This window comes from Stenella coeruleoalba (assembly GCF_951394435.1).
Source record: "Stenella coeruleoalba genome assembly, chromosome: 9".
NCBI classification, from domain to species: domain Eukaryota; kingdom Metazoa; phylum Chordata; class Mammalia; order Artiodactyla; family Delphinidae; genus Stenella; species Stenella coeruleoalba.
Window position 1 is genome coordinate 15,277,441 of NC_137155.1, and position 23,698 is coordinate 15,301,138.

Genomic DNA, 23,698 nt, shown 5'->3' on the forward strand with positions numbered 1-23,698 from the left:
ACTTCAGGGAACTTTGACCTGGTGAGTATGACAAAGTCATTTTTTTTTTTTTACATATGTGTATATACACATAAATGTATTTAATTTTTGTATAGAGAGAACACATCTCTGATAGCTTTAAAAAGCTTTTCCTAATTGTAAGGCTTCCAGAGTTTAGGTAATTAGCATATGCTCTCGCTCGCTCGCTCGCTCTCTGTATATATGTGTGTGTGTGTATGTCTCTCTATATATGTATATATTTATACAGATACGTATAAATCTAATAATATAATAAATAATATAAACTTACATAATAATGTATATGCAACTAATATGAAAGAAATATATCTTTGTGAAGGATTTTTTTGTTTCTGTGATCCAGGAACATGATTTTTTAAAAAATATCTTTATTGGAGTATAATTGCTTTATAAAGTTGTGTTAGTTTCTGTTGTACAACAAAGTGAATCAGCTATAAGTATACATATATCCCCATATTCCCTCCCTCTTGAGCCTCCCTCCCATCCTTCCTATCCCACTTCTCTAGGTGGTCACAAAGCACCGAGCTGATCTCCCTGTGCTATGTGGCAGCTTCCCACTAGCTATCTATTTTACATTTGGTAGTGTATATATGTCCATGCCACTCTCTCACTTCGTCCCAGCTTACCCTTCCCCCTCCCTGTGTCCTCAAGTCCATTCTCTACATCTGCGTCTTTATTCCTACCCTGCTACTAGGTTCATCAGTACCATTTTTTTAGATTCCATATATGTGCATTGGCATACAGTATTTGTTTTTCTCTTTCTGACTTTACTTCACTCTGTATGACAGACTCTAGGTCCATCCACCTCATTACAAATAACTCAATTTCATTCTTTTTTATGGCTGAGTAATATTCCATTGTATATATGTGCCACATCTTATTTATCCATTCATCTGTTGATGGGCATTTAGGTTGCTTCCATGTCCTGCCTATTGTAAATAGAGCTGCAATGAACCTTGTGGTTCATGACTCTTTCTGAATTATGGTTTTCTCAGGGTATATGCCCAGTAGTGGGATTGCTGGGTCATATGATAGTTCTTTTTGTAGTTTTTTAAGGAACCTCCATACCATTCTCCATAGTGGCTGTATCAATTTGCATTCCCACCAACAATGCAAGAGGGTTCCCTTTTCTCCACACCCTCTCCAGCATTTATTGTTTGTAGATTTTTCGATGACGGCCATTCTGACTGGTGTGAGGTGATACCTCATTGAAGATTTGATTTGCATTTCTCCAATGATCAGTGATGTTGAGCATCCTTTCATGTGTTTATTGGCAGTCTGTATGTCTTCTTTGGAGAAATGTCTATTTAGGTCTTCTGCCCAGTTTTGGATTGGGTTGTTTTTTTGATATGCAGCTACATAATCTGGTTATACATTTTGGAGATTAATCCTTTGTCAGTTGCTTCATTTGCAAGTGTTTTCTCTCATTCTGAGGGTTGTCTTTTCATCTTGTTTACGGTTTCCTTTGCTATGCAAAAGCTTTTAAGTGTCATTAGGTCTCATTTGTTCATTTTTTATTTTATTTCCATGACTCTAGGAGGTGGTTCCCAAAGATCTTGCTGTGATTTATGTCAGAGTGTTTTTTCCTATGTTTTCCTCTAAGAGTTTTATAGTGTCTAGCCTTACATTTAGGTCTTTAATCCATTTTGAGTTTATTTTTGTGTATGGTGTTAGGAAGTCAGGAACATGATGATTTAATCGACTCTTTGGGAGACAGAGGTTAAAGATTAGACCTGTCGGAGTGCCAGGGTTTTTCTCTAGACCCAGGAATTACATCTATGGCCAGAAACAACATTCTTTCTATCTGGATCACAATTCAAACACCAGAGAGTTGAGCCTGAGAACCAACCTCTTCTCTCAACTCCAAAATTCTGTTTTCTGAGCGAGCTGTGGGTTGCAAATTTATCCCATGCACTCTCCATTAGGAATATGTTGGTGCATGCATCCTCGCAGGGACGTGCTCTTACGTGATGCCTGTCTAGTCTGCGGATGACTGGACTGTCCAGATGGTGGTTAACCTGGCCGGAGGGAGCGATCACAGTGCACGCGAGACCCCACAGCCAAAGCCTCAGCCTTTACCAGCAGCTTCCAGGTATGCGGGAGGCGTGTCCTCAAACGTTGAACGTTTCTTAGAATGTTGTTCATCTATCAGGAATTTGTATCCAGGAACTAAGTGAGAGTAGAGATGTATCAAAGGAGACACAATGTTTATTAAGTGTTTACTATGTGCTATGCTCTGCTTTACATTCATACCGCGTTGAATCTTGGTAACAACTCAAGGAGGTAGTTTTGTCTTCATCAGATGAGGAGGAAATTGAGAACGAGAACACTCTGAGGACTTGCCCAAGTCTTACAGCTAATGTGTAGAAGTACCAGGGCTCCAGCCCAGATATCCTGACCCTGGATCTTGAATGTTTGTTTCCCATTCCCCAGATGCCTGGAGATGTGAGAAAATGAAATGCTACGAGAATAAGAGGACAGTATTCAGCTTGAGTTATCTCAGCAGCTGAGAGTCTAGTTTTGAGGCCACTAATTTTGCATTGGAGATTTGTGGCTGACGAGAACAGAGACCCTTTTGATATTAGCCTGATAGATGGGATGAAGGACCTCTGCTCCATCCTTTTCCCAGAGCAGTCATGACAAATCACGGCCAGTTTCCAAAGCTTTGCTGTTTGGCACAACCCTACGGAAGAGCCACAGAGAATCTGAGTGTGAACTGACTGTCCACCCAACGCACCTGGGCTGGTCTGGACCTCAACCCGGTCTCCATCCCACAGTGGCACCCACTTCACGGCACATGTGAAACACACCAAATATGATGGCCGCTTAGCTTATATAACTGTACTTTTGTCACTGAATTTTTGCTTTATTTCTCTTAATACAGAATCATGCTGCTTCCCACACCCATCTGTTTAGAACCAGATGTACAATATTCCATAGATGTCTATTTTCCCCAGCCTTTGGAAGGAGAATTCCAGGCTCATGCACACATTGAATTGATTCTGTAAGTATAACAGACTCTTGGGTGTGCTTCCTTCTGAAATGAGCTCCATTCTAATTCTAAAAGTAGGCTTGTACTTTGAAGTGTTTCATGAGAAATAGAAAAGTATTTGTTTCATTATAAAAATCACCTACTCTATATAAAGGTCATCTAATAGCAATGGCAAATCGTCCAGAATAGTATGTACCGGCCATGGTTTGAAGTGTTTTCCATATTCTGTTAGTTAGACTTCACAACTACTCTATGAGTTAAGTACTGTCATTATTCCCATTTTACAGACGACAGAACCGAGGCACAGAGTCACAAAGCTAGTGAATGAGGAGTGAGAAATCAGAGCCAGAAGGCCTGATTCACACATCCCTGCCTGGAGCCACTGCTGTGCCCTGGCACTGCAGAAAGTCTGGGGAGAAATTCCAACAATCATTAATTATTATCAGCTTACAAGTTCCCATTTATTGCATATTATGTTTTCATATCATTGTAATCAGAGTGCTTAGACAAGATTGTACATGGCTTTTTTTCACTTCCTATTATATCATCAGTGTTTTCTTATTATGCTTATGTAATCTTACCATTCTTAGGAAGCATGCATAGTATTTCCTTAACTGGCTTCTTTTTTTAAAATTCATTTATTTATTTATTTTTGGCTGTGTTGGGTCTTTGTTGCTGTGCTCGGGCTTTCTCTAGTTGCAGTGAGCGGGGGCTACTCTTCGTTGCGGTGCGTGGGCTTCTCATTGCAGTGGTTTCTCTTGTTGCAGAGCACCGGCTCTAGGCACGTGGGCTTCAGTAGTTGTGGCACGCAGGCTCAGTAGTTGTGGCTCACAAATTTGGGCCACAGGCATTCCTTCCAAACTCTCACTCTGTGCACAACTTCAGGCCCAGGCCTGTCCCTGGGCAGAGTTTGGACATTGAATAAATTTACTTAATGTACTTATCTATTCCCCTACTTGTGGTCATTTAAGTTGCTTCTATTTTTTCTACTCTGTGTAGTTGGTATATTTTTTAAACATTTGAAAATACAGTCCTACTTTACCCAGGGTTTTATGGTTCTTGAAATAATGTGTCATATTAATTTCTGGAAGGTATTAATTAATTTATATGTCAGTTAATTTTCAGGATCATCAATAATTTATGAAAGTGCCGGTTTCATTCCACCTTTAGCAGAATTGTAGAGAATTGTGTGGGACTTTTCTAAAGTACTTTTGTGGATAAAATGGAATTGCTTTGTTAAAATTGCATTTTTAAACATTTGTAACAATCTTCTAATATTGTGATTTAATAAGCAAACTACGGCCCTATGAAGTTTTATTGGAACACAGCCACGCCCATACATTTACATATTATCTACACTGCTTTCAAGCTGCAAAGACACCTATTTGCAAGAGACCTTATGACCGCAAAGCTCAAAATATTTCTTCTCTGGCCTTTTATAGGAAGTTTGTCAACCCCTGATTTAATGAACTATATCCACATTTTGTGTATTGTGTCTTTAAAGTTCAGTTTTTAACTATTGAACCTTTTTAATTTATACCCTAGAACTTTATAATTTCAACATCTACTATAGAATTTAGTATGAGGCAGGTATATCTTAGATTTTATTCAATAAGTTCAGCTTTTATAACATGAAAAAAAGCCATTGTTTTAAGATTTTACCAAAGGTGAGGTTGCAAGATATAGGAAAGGAAGGAAGGAAAGAGAGGGAGGGAGGGAGGAAAGAAAGATACAGGGTACCCAGTTAAATTTGAATATCATATAAATATGTCCCAAATACTGCCCTAAAATATTACATTATACATACTAAAAAATTATTCATTGTTTCTCTGAAATTCAATAGAATTGAAGTGGAAAGTAGAAATGTAAAGTGGGAAATGTGGGAAATGTAAACTCTCATGATTTCCCTGTCCATATAACTCATGTTCTCTACCGAGGAGCTTTAAATAGAACTGTGCTCATGACCAACGTGTGAGTTCCAAAGAACGAGACTCAAATCCAACAGGTTTAATTCAGGAAAAAAAGCTAAACCCAGGCAGAGTAAAGAAAGGGAAAGGAAGAAAATAAGGATTCCTAATCACCAAGGGATGTTACTATTGTATCATAACAGTCATGAAACTCAAATTTATGAGAGCCAAGTACTCGTCTTTTTAAATCCATGTCCTAAATATTTCTAAACTTTGTAAATTCCAGAGATAATCACTGGATGCTGTGTTAGATGCATCCGTCCAAATTGTCCATTCATCACCCCTTCTCTGAGGGTATGTGGGCCGGGCACTGTGCTGGTTCCTGGGGGTTGGGGGTAAAATCTGGTTCTTGCCCTCGAGGCGTCCTCAGCCTGACACAGAAGACAGGCATGTAAACAAAATCGTTGCAATGATGTTTGCTGCAGAATATAAATGGATAATTTGAAATGAACTTAAAATATGTCCATTTGGTCAATGATCAAGCAATCGTTCTCCTTATATATAGCCATGAAAACCCTGAAACCAAAATAGAAATTAAGAGAGCACCCCGATCTTGGCAAACTGTCCAAACTCCCAGAAGAGGCCCTAGCTCCGCATTTGAGGTCAGATTTCCTACAAGCAGGGACTCAGGTTGGCCTGGGTTATTGAGGGCATGCTTGCGGGGGGCGGGGGTGGGGGGGGGGAGGAGCCCGGCAAGGATTTGGTCTCCAGGGGGCCCTGGAGCATGAATTGCACCACAGGGTTGGTTCCACCTGGAGGCGAAGGGGTGGGGCCTTGTGTGCCCACGTCATCATCAGCTACCCAACTCCCCAACCCCCCAGAGAGCGCACTCACTTGGCTAGGTCCAATTTTCTGGAGAAGGGGACAGCTGTGAGCTTTTAGCAGCCAGTGCCACAGCAGCTGGTGGATGGGAGGATCCAGGCAGGGCACCTGCAGTGAACCCTAGAGTCCCTGACCCAGGATGGCAGTAGGAGAAAGTCGTTACACATTTTATGATTCCAGCCTAAAGCAGTTTTGCTGCTTTGGGAAGATACTCGATTGTTTGGAACTGACCCTTTCAAAGTTCATTCTTCTCTGCAGCCAGATTAACATTTGCATCTGAGACTGAGATGCATTACGAAGAAGACCAGAGGAAAGCTTTGTCATCCTTCTGCACAGTGTCTTTTGTTTGGCAGCCATAGTGAGATGGTTGGGGTTTTTTTTCGGTCGCCCTGATTACATGATATGTGTGCCCATAAAAATGTGCTGAGAGTCAAACATAAATTATGCATTCTAGAACATAAAACTGCCACTCTTCTTTTATTTTTTTTTTTTTAAATATTTGTGAAGGTATTAAACACATCAACCTGAGACACTTTATTAATTAATTAATTTATTTTTGCTGTGTTGGGGCTTCGTTTCTGTGCGAGGGCTTTCTCTATTTGTGGCAAGCGGGAGCCACTCTTCATCGCGGTGCGCGGGCCTCTCACTATTGCGGCCTCTCTTGTTGCGGAGCACAGGCTCCAGATGCGCAGGCTCAGTACTTGTGGCTCACGGGCCTAGCCGCTCCACGTCATGCGGGATCCTCCCAGACCAGGGCTAGAACCCGTGTCCCCTGCATTAGCAGGCAGGCTCTCAACCACTAGCGCCACCAGGGAAGCCCCTGCCCCTCTTCTTTTAAACCATGGGTTGGATGACACTTGGTAAACATGAAGCCCCTAAAAGTTTCTAGAAGTGAGTCATGGCATCACAAAATCCTATCGCTGATAGACAGGGACTCTTGTCATCTGCTCTGTCGTCTTGGTGCCAGGAATGGCCAACTCTAAACCGGCTGAGACCAAGAACTGTAAACAATTTGTCCCTGATTGCCTGCCCTCACCACCAAGCCTAGCCCATCTGGCTTCCTTCTAGATGTCACCCTGCTTGGTTTGTGTTTGGAGAATGCAGAGTCATTTTAGTATCAAAGATACAATACTAGGAATGTATGTATACTTCTTTACTGTACAATTTTTTTTTTTTTTGTGGTACACGGGCCTCTCACTGTTGTGGCCTCTCCCGTTGCGGAGCACAGGCTCTGGACGCGCAGGCTCAGCGGCCATGGCTCACCGGCCCAGCCGCTCCGCGGCATGTGGGATCTTCCCGGACCGGGGCACGAACCTGTGTCCCCTGCATCAGCAGACGGACTCTCAACTACTGCGCCACCAGGGAAGCCCTACTGCACAATTTTTAGTAAGCATTTACTGTAAATTAATCACTTGGGCAGGCACAGGGTAAACGAGACCAACACCTTCCCTGCCCCGCCAGGGCTGATGCTCTAAAGGGGAGATGCAGGCAGTTACACAGGAAATGACAACACAGTGTGACAGATACTGGAAACTGTGACAGGTCATTTGGTGTGGCTCGGACAGTGGCTCTCAATGTCATCTGACACAACCTTCCTTTTTTTTCTCCCCCCTTGAACCCACTCTCTTGTAATTGAGATCACACGTCTGGTCTCAGGACTTGCTGCAGCTCAGGTTCTTCATGTCTCTGCGGAAAGAATGTAGTGAGAGACAAAGTGATTGGTTAGAAGTAGATTTATTTAGAGTGGTACACATTCCATAGACGGGAGGCAGTCCATCTCAAAAGGCAAGAGCAGCCCCAGGGCATGGAGTCGTCTTGGAAAGTGAGAGCGGCCCTGGGAGAGAAACACTCCACAGACTGTGGGCCATCTCAGAAGTCTAGCGGCCCCAACCCTCCCTTTTTATTACAAATATTGATTACTTTGTAACCCTCTTTCCTACCCTGCAATGAAATTCACAGGCATTAGAGCCTACCTGCACACATAACTTCCAAATAATATCAATGTTATGTGCAAACACAATAAAAGGGAAGTAATTTATGAGGAAATAATATGTACTGCAATACATACGTGTACCAACATGAACACACCGGGAGTCATACTGAAGTACAGAGATGCTCAAACACGTAGATTCACTACATACGAGATAGCCATGCAAGCAGGTGTGTTATAAACATGTTTATCGTGTTTTAAAAACACAGAGTAAGGTTTTCAACTCATCATCATAAGCACGGAATCCTCCTTCATGGATGTTCAGTGAAATATTCAAAAGCTGTCGGAGGCATGCGATGCTTTTCCTTGTTGTGAGAATGTCTAGCGTGTCTGATCCCCGCCCACTAAATGCCAGTAACACACCTCACCTAGTAGCCATGACAACCAAAAACACCCCTTGGAATTTCTAAAATGCTCCCTGGGGGTGAGTACCTCTCAGATTGAGAACCACTGAGCTGAGAGGTTGGGGGGTAGCAGAATGGAAACTGAATCACTGGGCTGTACACCTGAAACTAACACATTGTAAATCAACTATGCTTCCGTAACAACAGTGTCTTTCTTGCAGTGTTTCTCAGAGGTTTAATATGTTAATCTGTACTGTGAATCTCCAGGAGGCAGATCGTTTGATGTAGAACAGCACTGTTCATATGTAATTGAAAAAGATAAAACTTTCTAAAGGAGAGTTTTAGAGTTCCACAGTAACACTACAGAATGCAACTGTCTAAGCCATAATTTCTTTCTTTATTGGAGTATAATTGCTTTACAGTGGTGTTAGTTTCTGCTTTATAACAAAGTGAACTATCTATGCATATACATATATCCCCATAGTCTCCTCCCTCTTGCGTCTCCCTCCCACCCTCCCTATCCCATCCCTGTAGGGGGTCACAAAGCACCAAGCTGATCTCCCTGTGCTATGTGTAAGCCATAATTTCTTGATCTATCACAAGTAGCCTAGTTAAAACTCTTTCAAATCTAAGACAAATTGATTAACAAGTAAAAAATATAGTAATAAAAAGATAAAACCTTATTTTCTTTGCCGTAAGTCAATAAATGTAAATATTTAAAGATTTCTTAACTAAACTGAAAATCTTAAAATCTTCGGTCATATGCAATTGAAAGGATGGAATTGAGTCTCTTTTCAACCACGATTCTCACAGATCTAATTTTTTTTTTTTTTTAATAACTGGAATCTTGAATAGGGGACAGTTTTGAACGTAAGTCTTCTTTTCTCATTATTTCAAAAGGTTCGTCTTATTCCCCAAATCAACTCATTGGAGAATTTCTGCAGCAAGCAGGATTTAGATGAATGTCACCTGCACAACTGTGTTGAAATTGCCTCGGCAATGGTACCTCAGGTGCTCCCTGGAGCATGTGAAAGGCTTATAGCCAGTTTGTCTGCCAGGCTGCACAACAGGGCCGTGGGTGAGTGTCTGTTTGGTATTTTTTATTTAAATAGAAATTGCCTTAGTATGCATGTATGTATGTATGTATTTATGTATTTAGCTGTGTTGGGTCTTCGTTGCTGCGAGCGGGCTTTCTCTAGTTGCGGCAAGCGGGGGCTACCCTTTGTTGCGGTGCGCGGGCTTCTCATTGTGGTGACTCCTGTTGTTGCGGAGCACGGGCTCTAGGCCTGCGGGCTTCAGTAGTTGTGGCTTGCAGGCTCAGTAGTTGTGATGCATGGGTTCTAGGGCGTGTGGGCTCAGTAGTTGCAACACGTGCGCTCAGTAGTTGTGGCGCACAGGCTTAGTTGCTCCGCGGCATGTGGAATCTTCCCGGACCAGGGATCGAACCCGTGTCCCCGTATTGGCAGGTGGATTCTTAACCACTGCGCCACCAGGGAAGTCCCTGAGTATCTGTTTAACGGGCTCCACCGAATCGCCACTATCTGTGCAAAGGCTTTTAGGAACATGAGTGAAATGATCTAATGTATTTTAGTATCTACTCCTACCAGCCAATGTAGATACCAGCTGCCCGATGATTAGGTACACAGAGCAGTCTGTCCATGTGTTGGAATCATAACTCGCAGTACAAGAAGCGTATAAAAGAGGAGCCTGGCAGTCGCTTGGGGATGCCAGATTCCTGCAACAATGGTCCTAAAATATTTCTTTGGAAACCTGGAATGAACTTTAAACACCTTCTTTCATCCCTAAACCTTCATTTAGTAAATGAGACTGTTGGGTCCAAAACATTAGGTAACTTGCCCATTTCGCTAAACTATAGAGTGGGTTTCTCGCCCTCAGCACTTTTAAAATTTAGGGCTGGGTAATAGTTCATTGGGGGAGGGGTTGCTGTCCTGTGCATGGTAGGATGTTTAGCACCAACCCTCCCCTCTACCCACCTGATACCAGTAGCACCCTCCCCTCAGTTGTGACATCCAAAAATGTCCCCAAACTTTGTTATATGTCCCCTGGGGGGCAAAATCTCCCCCTAGTTGAGAATCACTGCTATAGCGTGACAGCCACCATGAGAGTCTGGGCTTCCCAAGTTCCAGACAGATGCTTTCTCCATGCAGGACTCTGGCTTTTGGGATGCCTGCAATCTCATGAAAGATATGGAACAAGGGAAATGAAAGGTATAGTTCAGCACCAACATGGATTATCAGGAATGGAAGAAATAACAATTACATTGGAACAATTAATGATTGAAGCAATTTATTTTAAGCCTTTCAATAACTTAAGTAATGTTCATTGCTAAGTGATGTTTGTTAAGTAGTGTTTATTGAGCACTTACAGGTGCCAAACACTATTCTAAGTACTTCACAGGCATGACTGTCTTCAATCCTTATATCCCCAGGAGGTATGTCATATGTTATCCCCAGTTAACAGATGAGGGAGTTAACGATTAGAGGTAACTAATGAGAAAGACATGAACTAGCGCTACTAATAGGACGGAGTGCTTCTCTGTCACTTCCTTTGCCTCTAACTTGTTTTGTTCCCTGCAGCCTGCAACTGTCACCCACAGGGCTCAGTGGGACCCAACTGCAGCTGACTGGAAGGCCAGTGCCAGTGTAAGCCTCGTGTGACCGGCCACTGCTGTGACACGTGCTCAACAGGAAGCTACAGTTTGGGGCATCACGGCTGTCACTGTATGTAGCAAAAGCCGGATGGGGGAAACACACGTGTTCTCAACCTTGGAGTTTTAAAGGCAGGAAAATCACTGTGGGGAGTTGGAAACGGGAGGGATTAGGAATTTGGCTTCATTATTCAAATTGTCTTGTCTATGTAGATAAAATATACTGAAAGTTTTTCCGCTATACTTTATTCTTCCATTCAGTGGGCACTGACTGTGTACAGAGCTCTATTAGGAAACATGAGTGATGATAAAAAAAAAACATGGTCCATGTTTCAGGGAGTTTTCAGTTTGTATCAGGTAGATGGTAGTCCAGTGAGGATGTGAGGACACCATGGAGTTGGCTGTGTAAACCCGGCTTTAACATCTGGTGCCTAAGCCCAGTGGCTGGAAAGGCTAAAACAGTGAGATTGGGATGTGAAGAAAAGGGGACCCTCCTACACTGTTGGTGGGAATGTAAATTGGTGCAGCCACTATGGAAAACAGTATGGAGGTTCCTCAAAAAATGTAAAAGAACTACCATATGATCCAGCAGTTTTGCTTCTGGGTATTTATCTGAAGAAAATGAAAACACTAACACGAGAAGATATTTGCACTATCATGTTCATTGCAGCATTATTTACAATAGCCAAGATATGGAAACAATCTAAGTTTCCACCAACAGATGAATGATTACAGAAAATGTGGTATATACATGCAGTGGAGTACTATTCAGCCTTAAAAATGAAGAGGATATTGCCAACATGGATAAGCCTTGAGTGCAGTATGCTAAGTGAATAAGTCAGAGAAAGACAAATACTGGATAATCTCACTTATATGTGGAATCTAAAATGAACAAAAAACAAAAAAACAAGCCCATAGGTATAGAGCACCAATAGACTGGTGTATGCCGGGGGCAAGCGTGGGGGGGGCGGTGAGTGAAATGAGTGAAGGGCGTCAAAAGGTACAAACTTCCAGTTACAGAATAAATAAGTCATGGGGATGTAATGTACAGCATGGCTATTATAGTTAATAATACCGTATTGTATATTTGAAAGTTGCTAAGAGAATAGATTTTAAAAGTTCTCATCAGAAGAAAAAAAATTATAACTATGGTGATGGATGTTAACTAGACTTACAGTGGTGACCATTTTGCAATATATACAAATATTGAATCATTATGTGGTACACTTGAAACTAATGTAATGTCGTATGTCAGTTATACCTCAAAAAAAAAAAACCATTCTGTTGATTGAATCAGTGGATTCTTATTTAACAAATATTTTTACCTGGTTCTCTGTACATGCCAGGCTCTATTCTAAGCACTGTATAGATTCCGTTTATTCACCTTGATAGGGTCGATACAGTAAATTAGAGATTGTGAAATCAGAACTGTGACTCTTTCACCAGCACACCACTGCCCCTACTCCGACCCCAACAGGCTTCTCTTTGCTTTATCCAGCATGTCACTGCCACCCTCAAGGCTCAGAGAACACTGTAACAGGACGTCCTGTGACCAGGTAACGGGATGATGCCCCTGCCATGGAGAGGTAGCCGGCTGCTACTGTGATTGGTGCCTTGAGGGCTATTTTGGATTTCCTAACTGCCGCCCCTGCCTTTGTAATGGGTTCACTGTCGTGCTTCAGTTGTAGAGGTTTTACAACTGGGAGAAACTGTGAAAGGTACGGAATTCATATGCACTCTTATTTTTTGTTCTTTTGCTCTGACTTCACTACATTATCTGAAGGACCATTGAGTAGAGAAGCAACAGTATTTAAGTGTAGAGTGATGACTATGGGCGAGAAAGATAGAGCATCAGTTTATCATCCTTCACAATCTTGTTATGAGCCAAGCAGTGTCTAAGTAATCAATAACAGGCATTTGCCTGGCACCTTGCTTTTTATATTCCTAAAATATGCATGTAAATTAGGTGCTTTTATATTGAGTTTAATGACTAAGCCATGGAACTTTCAACATGAAGCAAAAAAACCCTTTTACAGAGCAAATGAGCACCTTCTAAAGATATTGAATTTTGAGAGTTGCGCTGTCCTAAAGCACAGCAAATCCACATTGGCTAATGTGAGCTGTTCCTGGTAACATTTTAGTAAAAAGTTGCCTTGACAGATGCATCGATGGTTACTATGGAAATCCTTCTTCAGGACAGTCCTGCCGTCCTTGCCCGTGTCCAGATGTTCCCCCAAGCAATCAGTATTTTGCCCATTCCTGTTATCAGAGTCCTTGGAGCTCAGATGCAATCTGCAGTTGTCTTCAAGGTTATGCAGGTATGCAGTATAGTTCATGATGTTTTTTTCTTATCCCACATTGCTATCTAAAAAATGATGACATGTTCATAGTTTATCTGCCTTGGACAAATGAGTGGTACAGGATATAAGTTAATGGTAAGAAGACACAATTTGGTAAATTGCTACTTTACTGAATAAAGAATTTGAATGATTCAAAACCAATGACAAAAAATCATTTCACTGAGCTATAATTGTTTTTAAATAATGTTCTAGAAAACTGACCAAATGAGTTCAGATCAAATTAATTTTTTAAAATAAAATAATGGCTCATTAAGTAAGATACATATGTGATTAAATGATATATGTATATATAAACATATAACATAATTTAGAAGTTAAGAATTAATCAGTCAAATGCTTTCTTTATATAATTCCAAGTAATCAATTTGACTGGTATTTCACAGATATAATTGATTTTTTCAGATGTTTTGAAGCACCAGTTTGGGCATTATACAGGTACTGCCTAAATTAATTCAATATTTGTGTCTGTCCCTCAATCAAAAATTTCATTTTGAAGAGTTTAAGCATGAGTGTCAACATGTAGTGCAAACAAGGAAAAAAATTATAGTCTACTTGATTGAATCATAATAGAAAATATGGCATTATTATTTTCTTCAGTGATAATTAACATCATGATAAATTACATGGCCATTTTTTTTTCGTATTTGTTACCTCTAAGGTTACACGTGTCTCTAGTTAATTCTTATAGCCTCTTCTCCATGTGCACTGTGGCTTGGTTGGTCAGTTGTTAAGAAATGAGACCACAGTTGGGCTATGAGACCATTTCTAAATGGAATGAACCAAAACATGGAAGTTGGACCCGTGATTTGGGCACCTAAACAGTGGCAGTTACCCCGTGATTGAAAGAGTAGAGTGTAGGAGAGATGGGAATGGTTTCTCCATCATCCTTAATGGAGACACCCTCAAGGTGTCTTAATAAAGGTTAGTACAAAAATACCCTCGAGGGCCCACACATCAAGACAATTACCCGTCTTCACTTCCAGGCACATTATCTCAGGCTGCTGCTGTTTCACCTCTAGGACCAGATGAGGGTTAGGGTGCCCCCGCCTCAGAAAACGGGCTGAGATTAGCTTTGGGTCTGGAGGCATTTTGGGGTGATCCTGGTTATATGATGACCCAGGAATCCTGCACTCACAAGTCTGTAGTTTTTAAGAAAGAGTCCATTCTTCACCAAGGACTTTTAAAATCCAAATCATCTTTTTATTCTCTGAATGGGTAATAAATTTAAATGAATGTTTTGTTTTAATTTAGAGCACTTTTCCTTATTCATCCCAAGTGTGTGACCTCTCATTAACCCCGGAGGAGTCCAGTTATCCATATCACTCTCCGTATCCCTCCCCAAGCACATACACACGCACACACACCCCTCATCTCATTCCCTTTTCCTCTCCCCTTCTTTCTGGTGTGCAGTGTGGAGAATGCTCTGCTGGTTTCTGTGGAAATCCAAGAATTTCGGGAGCCCCCTGCAGACCTTGTGCCTGCAACAGCGCATTGATGTAACTGATCCAGAGTCCTGCAGCCCAGGCACGGGGGAGGACCTTAAATGTCTGCACAACACTCAAGGCCCCAGCTGCCAGCTCTGCAGGCCAGGTTACTTTGACCCTCAATCAGACCTGTAGGAGGAAGTCTGCAAAGCTCCCTGGGGGGCGGGGGGGCGGGGGGCAGGATGTGGCAGCTCGTAACTGTGGTGGCAACTCCCGTACTTATTTCAGTTAGGTCAGTAGTGCCAGTGCCCACGGGGTGATGGGCTGATGTCCTGAGCTCAGCAGCAGAAACAGGTGCAGTGCACATGCAGCTGCAGAGTACTCACTGGTGTTATTAGTTTGCCTTTTGTGAGTGTTTTCTTCAACACGTGCCTTAGTGGGTTCGGAGCCTTGTTTCTCAGAGTGTGGACTACCATGCACTGTACCAGAGCCGCCTGGGGATGGGGGCGTGTGGTATCAATATGCAGATTCCTGGGCTGTGCCTCAGACCCACAGAATTGAATCTCTGGGAGCCGGGCCCAGGTATCTGCCTTGTAACCGGCTCATCAAGTGACTTTAATGTATAAATAGGAGAGTCACTGATGTAGAAGAGGACAAGGGTTTAATTCCATGATAAAGAGGAGGAATATACTCCTCATTTTTAGGAGATATTTTAATTATTTCAGTTCACCCAAGTCAATTTGTTTCTGGAGTGTTGACATAAGTGGAACTTTGGTGAGTGGCGTGAGGAAAAAGTGAGACTTTCATTTATCCTAATTGTGAGCTCTTGGAATGTAGTAGTAGGTAGAACCATAGGAAATTGCATTTTGGGGAGATCAAAACCAGTTGAATGGGTTCAACCTACTTAGATTCCTTGTTCTATTGTAAGATGTTTCTTTCTTGAGCCTTTGAAAGGTGTTTGCAGGGGTTGTCGATGCCAGCGTTATCACGGATTTACCCCCCAACGACGGCTCTGTGCTCCCAGGGTGTTCCTGTCATCCTTCCGGCGTGAGTCCCTCTGAGTGTCCCCCTGTTGGAGGAGCTTGTCTCTGTGACCCTGACACCGGCACATGCCCTTGTATGCCCAACGTCACAGGCCGGGCCTGTGACCATCGTGCTGATGGATGCTGGAATGTCATCCCCGGCAGAGGATGTCAGCCATGGGATTGTGAGCCCTGGACCTCACTCAGTAGACACTGTGACCAGGCAAGAGACTTTCAGTTTCCTGTGGTGTCAAAGTGAGATGTGCTGGGGAGCCATGCTTTCTAAATACGTAAAGAATGTTTTCTTTACATACTGCTGTTAATCAGTGTTTTTAGATAGGATTGGACTTACATGGGGATAGAGTCTGCATTTATCAAGGAATGAAACCCAGAGCGCCCTCTCTTCCACTGTTTCATATGTGTAAGCATAGGCAGGCCCCTAGAAATCCATCATTAATCGGAATTGATTATGAATCAGAATGAAAGTTAACGGGTTCCTTCAGAATCCATAATTCCATTTAAAGAAATCAAGCTGTTATTCCCTGCAGCTCACCACTTGCTTTACATATGGTTAAATAAAATGTCTTCTCATTTAATTTATCTTATTTATCTTATGGTTACCAGACCAGCAGCAATTGTTTTTAAAGAATGCAGCCTAGGAGCAAATCTTTATTGTTTAATATACAGTTAACACCACTTAACTGCACATGTGATTTTCAGTCAAAACAATGAGGATGAAATTTTTTTTAAAGAATATTAACATTATCTATGGAGAAAACAGTGTCATTATTAGGCTTTTTTGGTTTGATAAATGTATTCTTTGAAACACTTTTACATTAGTAGAGATGCAGGAAGAAGGGTAAAACAATGACAAGAAATTTTAGAGTCCAATCCACAATACAGGGATTAGGGTTTAATTGGAATCAAAATGCTCATTTCAGAAGCTGGAATCTTCCTGACTAATAAGTATGGCTCACCTCCAATTTCAGCTCCACTGTTCAACTTATTCAAAGGCCAAATTTTGTACAAGTCAACTTTTGAAGGTAGTTCTTATATGTTGAATGTGTTTTCCCTTCTCTTTTTCTTTCTCTCTCCAACCCTCCCTGCTCCAACCCATACCCACACAAATGCACACAATGGCCTTTTTTCCCTTCATAAATGTTTATATTAGAATAGACTTAGGTTTACAGAAAAGTTGTGAACATAGAGAAGAGGTACCCCACACCCAGTTTCCTTTGTTATTCATGTTTACATTAGTGTGGAACATTTGTCCTTAATGAACCAGTGTTGATACATTATCAGTAACTAACGTCCATAATTTATTCAGATGTCCTTCGTTTTTTTACCTAATATCCTTTTTCTGTTCCAAGACCTCATCCAGTACGCCACATTACATTTAGTCATCACGATTCCTCAAGTTCCTCTTGGTTGTGACAGTTTCTTAGACTTTCCTTATTTTTGATGACCTTAACAGTTTTGTATTTTGTAAAATGTACCTCAATTCAAATTTATCTGATGTTTTCCTCATGATGAGACTTGGATTTTGGGTTTTGAGAAGAAGACCGTAGAGGTAAAGCGCTATTCTCATCACATCACATCACATCAAGGATACATACCATTTACACGACTGATCACTGTTGACCTGAATCTTGATCAACTGGCTGAAGCAGTGTGTGTCATTTCTCTACTGTAAAGCAACCCTTCTCCTTTTCATACTGTACTCCTTGGGGGGAAGTCACTAAACACAGTCCACATTTAAGGAATGGACAGTTATGCTCTGTCTCTTTGAGCGCAGAGTATCTCCGTAAATTATTTGGAGTTCTTCTGCACTGGAGTTTTGTCTGTTGTCCCCCATTTCTTGATTTTTTTCAATCATTTTTTTTAATGAACTTATTTATTTTTGGCTGCTTTGGGTCTTCATTGCTGCACGTGGGCTTCCTCCAGTTGCCGTGGGTGGTGGCTACTCTTCTTTGTGGTGCGCGGGCTTCTCTTTGCAGTGGCTTCTCTTGCTGTGGAGCTTGGGCTGTAGGCGTGTGGGCTTTGGTAGTTGTGGTGCAGGGGCTTGGTAGTTGTGGCGCAGGGGCTCAGTAGTTGTGGTTCGTGGGCTCTAGAGCGCAGGCTCAGTAGTTGTGGCACATGGGCATGTGGGATCTTCCTGGACCAGGGATCAAACGCATGTCCCCTGCATTGTCAGGCGGATTCTTAACCACTGCGCCACCAGGGAAGTCCCTCAATCATTTTTTAATAACCACTGTGCCACCAGGGAAGTCCCTCAATCATTTTTTAATATCAGTGGACTCAGGATATTTGTACTATGTTTTGAGTTATAATCCAGCACTCCTTAATTTTGTTATTCAAGTTTTTCCAGCTTTGGTCATGGGGAGCTCTTTCAGTTGGCTTCTGTGTGCATTTGACATATTATGTTTTGTTTGTTTGTTTTTAAGTACTTCCTTACTTTCTGCACTGCAAGATGCTCTAAGCTCATCTTGTGTATTTCCTGCCCCATCCTAGAATCAGCCATTTCTTTAAGGAGGGCTGGTTCCTTTTATTGGAGAATGGTATTAGAAACCAAGATCTGGGCACTAGAGGACCGTGCCTCATTTATATGCTTCTCTTCACTCCTCACACCTGCAGCCACCAACCATGGAACAAATTGTTGCTCTCTACACACTGCATGGCTTCCTCATTCATGAGGAACTCCTAATGCTCATGACATCACTGTCTGGCATACTTCTTAGACCTTTGGGGAAGCATATTTGTAGCAGGACTTGACAGAGACAACAGTTCAGTCATGGAGGCTAAGGGAAATCTACAAAACTGAAAAGCAGATGGTGTTGGTTTAACCAAAGACCCCCTTATGACAAGGGTATTTGGGGTCATCTGGTCCATAGGGGATTCCTTGGGAAAGTTTGCTCTTTACAATCAGGAAACACTTTCATTGGAGTATAGAAGAGACATGTGGACATTTAGATTGCCAGCTGTTTAAACAACTACTGATAAATGTCTCTATGTCAGCCAGTAGGTGGTCCCTAGTGCATTCTCACAGAGAGATCCAAATGAGCTGTCCAATATTTTCATCAACAGTTTAGATGGAGTTGGGGAAACATGCTTATCAAATTTGCAGATATTATAAAGTTATAAGTTAATGTGATCAAGACAAAGCAAGAGACAAGATATTTTAACAGCCTGTCTTGTTGGCTGGCAACAAGAAGATGATGTGTCCATGGGTTAAAAATAAAGTTTTGCAATTGGGTTTTTTAAATCCATTGCATAAATACAGGGTGGGAGTAATAAGTTGGTGCTAGCTTGTGAGAAAAACATCTGGGGGATTTTGGTTGCATGCTTCAAGTGAGCCAGTGGTGTGGCTGGGCTGCCAAAGAGGGGATTGGGTGTGCCGTGCCCAGCTTCAGGGCGGCTGTTGTCCTATTGTCTTCTATGGGGCCAGATGGCTTCCAGGAACATTGTTCTCATTTCTGAGTATCACATTTTAAACATTGTATTGACAAACTAGTATGTGTCCAAAGGAAGACAACAAGGATAATGGATAGAACCATGTATTTCGTGATGAAGTCTTAGGGGTGCTTGGCTTAAAGAAATGAAGCATATACAAGTTGAGGATGGCCACCTCTAGTTGGGAGATGGACTGTAAGTGGGAAGAGGGAGGCTGCCTGTTTTGTGCAATTTCCTTATACTGGACTCAGAACAATGGGAACAAGTTACAAGGAGCAGATTCTGCATCAGCGTAAGACAGCATTGCCCAACAAAGACAATATGGCAACAAGCTCCCATAACTCCTTGTATTTGAGTAGAAGCCAGTGGTTATGGGTAGACCCAGTCACTTTATGTATCCAGCTACTTCTGGAGTAGTTGTTGGGTAAGCAGCTTTGGTCAGGTATAACCTAGGACCATAACAATAGTGATTTGATTTTATATTTTTCTCCTGTTAGTTTTCCAGTCTCCTTGGTGTTCAGAAAAGCTTTTCAAGAATCCAGTTGGGGGAATTCCCTGGTAATCCAGTGGTTAGGACTCCTCACTTCCACACTGCAGGGGGCATGGGTTCGTTCCCTCCCTGGTCGGGGAACTAAGATCCCACAAGCAGCGCAGCCAAAAAAAAAAAAAAAAAAAAGTGCAGTTGGGAGGATGCAGGAAAGTTCAGCCCTCTCCCCAAAACACAGTTAAATAACTGTCATTGAATGATTAAGCTTCATTTACAAAAAATGTTTTGTGGAGAAAAACATTAGCCCAATTCGGAGAAACTCCACTTTACATTCCGTAATGGAAACAATTATTTGCCAATTTAATTGATGGAGGTTAAGTCCAGGTCTTGGGTCTGCCTCTGTTAGGGGAGAACTCCCAGAACCTGGGAGTGAATGTGGCCTATTTCCCATTATGTGTTTCGTTTTCATTTGTGTCTGTGGCTGTTTCCTGATTTGGGGCCACCTGTCCCTGAACAGCTGGAAGCAGGCGGTATATTCAAGAGCCCTCAGGCAAAAAACATTAACTTCTGATCCTTGGTGCTGTCGGGGTGGTTGCTGGCTGCGGGAATCCTCCTGCCTCTGCCTTTGCACAGCTGTATGTTCTAAATCACTGGAGGGAAAACTGTTTTGTATTAAAATGCATTGTTTTTTTAGATCATAGAGCTTGTCAGTTTCTCACCCATGACTGAGCTTACAGGCCAGTGTCCGTGTAGATTAGGCTATGATGGGAAACGCTGCAGTGAGTGTGAGGAAAATTATTATGGGGATCCCCTGGGGCGATGCATTCATGAGTATTGGTAATTCTGAAAACGTGAGTACAGTCAGCCTGGTCCTACCATGGGCTTGCTATGAACCAACTGAGTTTTCAATTCCTTTATTTGGTCGAAAAATCACAAACTTTAAAATAAATTTTCCACAAAATATTAATAAAATGAAAACTGTGTAACCAATTAGTTTTTTTTCTTTTCCATTATGATCTGTTACAGGATATTGAATATAGTTCCCTGTTGCTGTACAGTAGGACCTTGTTGTTTATCCATCCTATATATAATAGTTTGCATCTGCTAATCCCAAACTCCCAATCCATCCTTCCCCACCCCTTGGCAACCACAGGTCTGTTCTCTATGTCTGTGAGTCTGTTTTGTAGATAAGTTCATTTGTGTCATATTTTAGATTCCATATGTAAGTGATATCATATGATATTTGTCTTTCTGACTTCGCGTAGTATGATAATCTCTAGGTCCACCCATTTTGCTGCAGATGGCATTATTTCATTCTCTTCTATGGCTGGTAGTGTTCCATTGTATATATACACTACATCTTGTTTATCCATTCATCTGTCGATGGACATTTAGGCTGTTTCAGTGTCTTGGCTATTGTGAATAGTGCTGCTGTGAACATAAGGGTGTGTGTATCTTTGTGTTTTTTTGTTTTTAAAGATTTTTTTGATGTGGACCATTTTTAAAATCTTTATTGAATTTTTTACAATATTGCTTCTGCTTTATGTTTTGGATTTTTGGCCCCGAGGCATGTGGGATCTTAGCTCCCTGACCAGGGATCAAACCCGCACCCCCTGCATTGGAAGGCAAAGTCTTAACCACTGGACTGCCAGGGAAGTCCCCTCTTTTTTGAATTACAGTTTTGTCTGGATACGTGCCCAGGAGTGGGATTGCTGGATCATATGGCAACTCTACTTTCAGTTTTTTGAGGAACCTCTATACTGTTTTCCACAGTGGCTGCACCAGCTTACATTCCACCAACAGTGTAGGAGGGTTCCCTTTTCTCCACACCCTCTCTAGCATTTGTTATTTGTAGACTTTTTAATGATGGCCATTCTGACCAGTGTGAGGTGGTACCTCATTGTAGTTTTGGTTTGTGTTTCTCTAATAATTAGCGATGTTGAGCATCTTTTCATGTGCCTGTTGGCCATCTGTATGTCTTCTTTGGAGAAATGTCCATTTAGGTCTTCTGCCCATTTTCTTTTTTTTCCTTCACAAGAATTTATTTGATGAAAATGCTCCAAGAAATGCATAAAAATCTATGCATTTTCTTTATTTTTTCCCAATCCTAATATATATATATTTTTTTTAACATCTTTATTGGGGTATAATTGGTTTACAATGGTGTGTTAGTTTCTGCTTTATAACAAAGTGAATCAGCTATACATATACATATATCCCCATAACTCCTCCCTCTTGCATCTCCCTCCCACCCTCCCTATCCCACCCCTTTAGGTGGTCACAATGCACCGAGCTGATCTCCCTGTGCTATGCGGCTGCTTCCCACTAGCTATCTATTTGACATTTGGTGTTGTATATATATATGCCTGTTTTTTTATTGGATTGTTTGGTTTTTTGTTATTGAGTTGTATGAGATGTTCGTATATTTTGGAAATGAAGCCCTTGTCCGTCAAATCATTTGCAGATATTTTCTCCCAGTCTGTAGGTTGTCTTTTCATTTTGTTTATGGTTTCCTTTGCTGTGCAAAAGCTTGTAAGTTTGATTAGATCCCATTCATTTATTTTTGCTTTTATTTCTATTACCTTGGGAGACTGACCTAAGAAAACGTTGGTATGATTTATGTCAGAGAATGTTTTGCCTATGTTCTTTTCTAGGAGTTCTATGGTGTCATGTCTTATATTTGAAAGTCCACAAACTTTAATCCTAGTTTTGAAAAGAAATGTTTTAGCCCTATAAATTTTTTTCTCTTATATTAAAACTTTACGCTATATTGAATGTTAGCCTATATTGAAATTCCTCAAAGTCATTAAAATGGAACAGATTTCTGAGATCGTAACTTGTAGCCAATTTTCTGCTATTTGGAAACATGCTGACAAAAATAACTACTTTCGATTAAGGTACATGCTGGGAGATGGATCATAGGAAGTCAGCAGAGTGGATGTTTTTTCAATGTGGCTCTCATAACTTGGGGTCCATCATAGATTCACTTATTTATTTAAAAATATTCACAGAGTGTCTACTGGGTACTCTAGGTAGTGAACAAATAAGGCAAGGCCCCCAACCTATGGAGTTTGTGTTCTAGTGTCTTTCATTCCATGCCTCAGCAATAGTTACAGGATTTAGAGGAGGGCTGTTCGATACTTTCTGCAGAAATGGAAACATTCTACATCTGCACTGTCCAGTTTGGGGGCCACCAGCCATATGTAGCCACTGAGCACTTGCAATGTGGCTCGTGCATGTGAGCAAAACAATTGTTTATTTCATTTAATCCATTTACGTTTAAATAGCACATGTGGTTAGTAGCTACCATATCGGACAGTGCAGATTTAGAGTCTGGGTTTGTTCTAGGAGGAGGGATCTTTGAATCTCTGTTTGAAATCGGTTTCCAAAAGAAATCAATCTGAAGAAATGTCAGATGTAATGGATTTATGATTGTGGTCACCTCAATGTGGCCACGTACGGCAACTCTTTCCTCCTCTCCATTCCTTTATAAATGTGCTTTTGTGGCTTAAAAAAAAAATGCCTTTGGATTTTTGCCCCATTAAAATACTCAATTTTTCAAATGGAATTGCTACTTTAAATACCAGGGAGAGGGCTTCCCTGGTGGCGCAGTGGTTGAGAGTCCGCCTGCCGATGCAGGGGACACAGGCTCGTGCCCTGGTCTGGGAGGATCCCTCGTGCCGCGGAGCGGCTGGGCCCGTGAGCCATGGCCACTGAGCCTGCGCGTCCAGAGCCTGTGCTCCGCGACGGGAGAGGCCACAGCAGTGAGAGGCCCACATACCACAAAAAAACAAAAACAAAAACAAAAACCAGGGAGAAATGTTGGCTCTTAGAAAAACTGTCTTAGAGAGCCTCTATTCCTGTGCCCCTCTAATATTTTAATAATCTTACTTTATAAAAATGTTTTCATCTTTCACAGAGGAAACTTTGCAAACAGTCCACTCAGGCCACAGATCCCACGAGTGCTCCTGGGGACGAGCAGGCGATAAGGGGGAGCCTTGGCCTCCAGCTGGTGAAGCGCACAGAGCTCCCCCAGGGGTTTCTGCAGAGGCCTTTGGACCAAAGGGAATGTGCCAGACAGGTGACGTCTATTGGAGGAGCCTAGTGTTAGTGCAAGTGTGTTTTTATTTCTAATTGGCGTTAGTTTCACTCAA

General features: G+C 41.8%; 1 protein-coding gene across 1 annotated transcript in view; it reads left to right on the forward strand.

The window, feature by feature from the left end:
- Window positions 1-23,698, forward strand: part of LAMB4 (laminin subunit beta 4) — a 107,312-nt gene that overhangs the window by 50,846 nt on the left and 32,768 nt on the right. Inside the window, 17 exon segments of the mRNA XM_079932179.1 lie at window positions 2,001-2,110; window positions 2,903-3,009; window positions 3,012-3,022; window positions 9,034-9,211; window positions 10,731-10,774; window positions 10,778-10,874; window positions 12,300-12,337; window positions 12,340-12,366; window positions 12,370-12,470; window positions 12,472-12,519; window positions 12,962-13,119; window positions 13,122-13,126; window positions 14,572-14,647; window positions 14,650-14,758; window positions 14,760-14,776; window positions 15,610-15,830; window positions 20,275-20,371. Of these exon segments, the coding sequence (XP_079788305.1) occupies window positions 2,001-2,110; window positions 2,903-3,009; window positions 3,012-3,022; window positions 9,034-9,211; window positions 10,731-10,774; window positions 10,778-10,874; window positions 12,300-12,337; window positions 12,340-12,366; window positions 12,370-12,470; window positions 12,472-12,519; window positions 12,962-13,119; window positions 13,122-13,126; window positions 14,572-14,647; window positions 14,650-14,758; window positions 14,760-14,776; window positions 15,610-15,830; window positions 20,275-20,371 (1,444 nt within the window).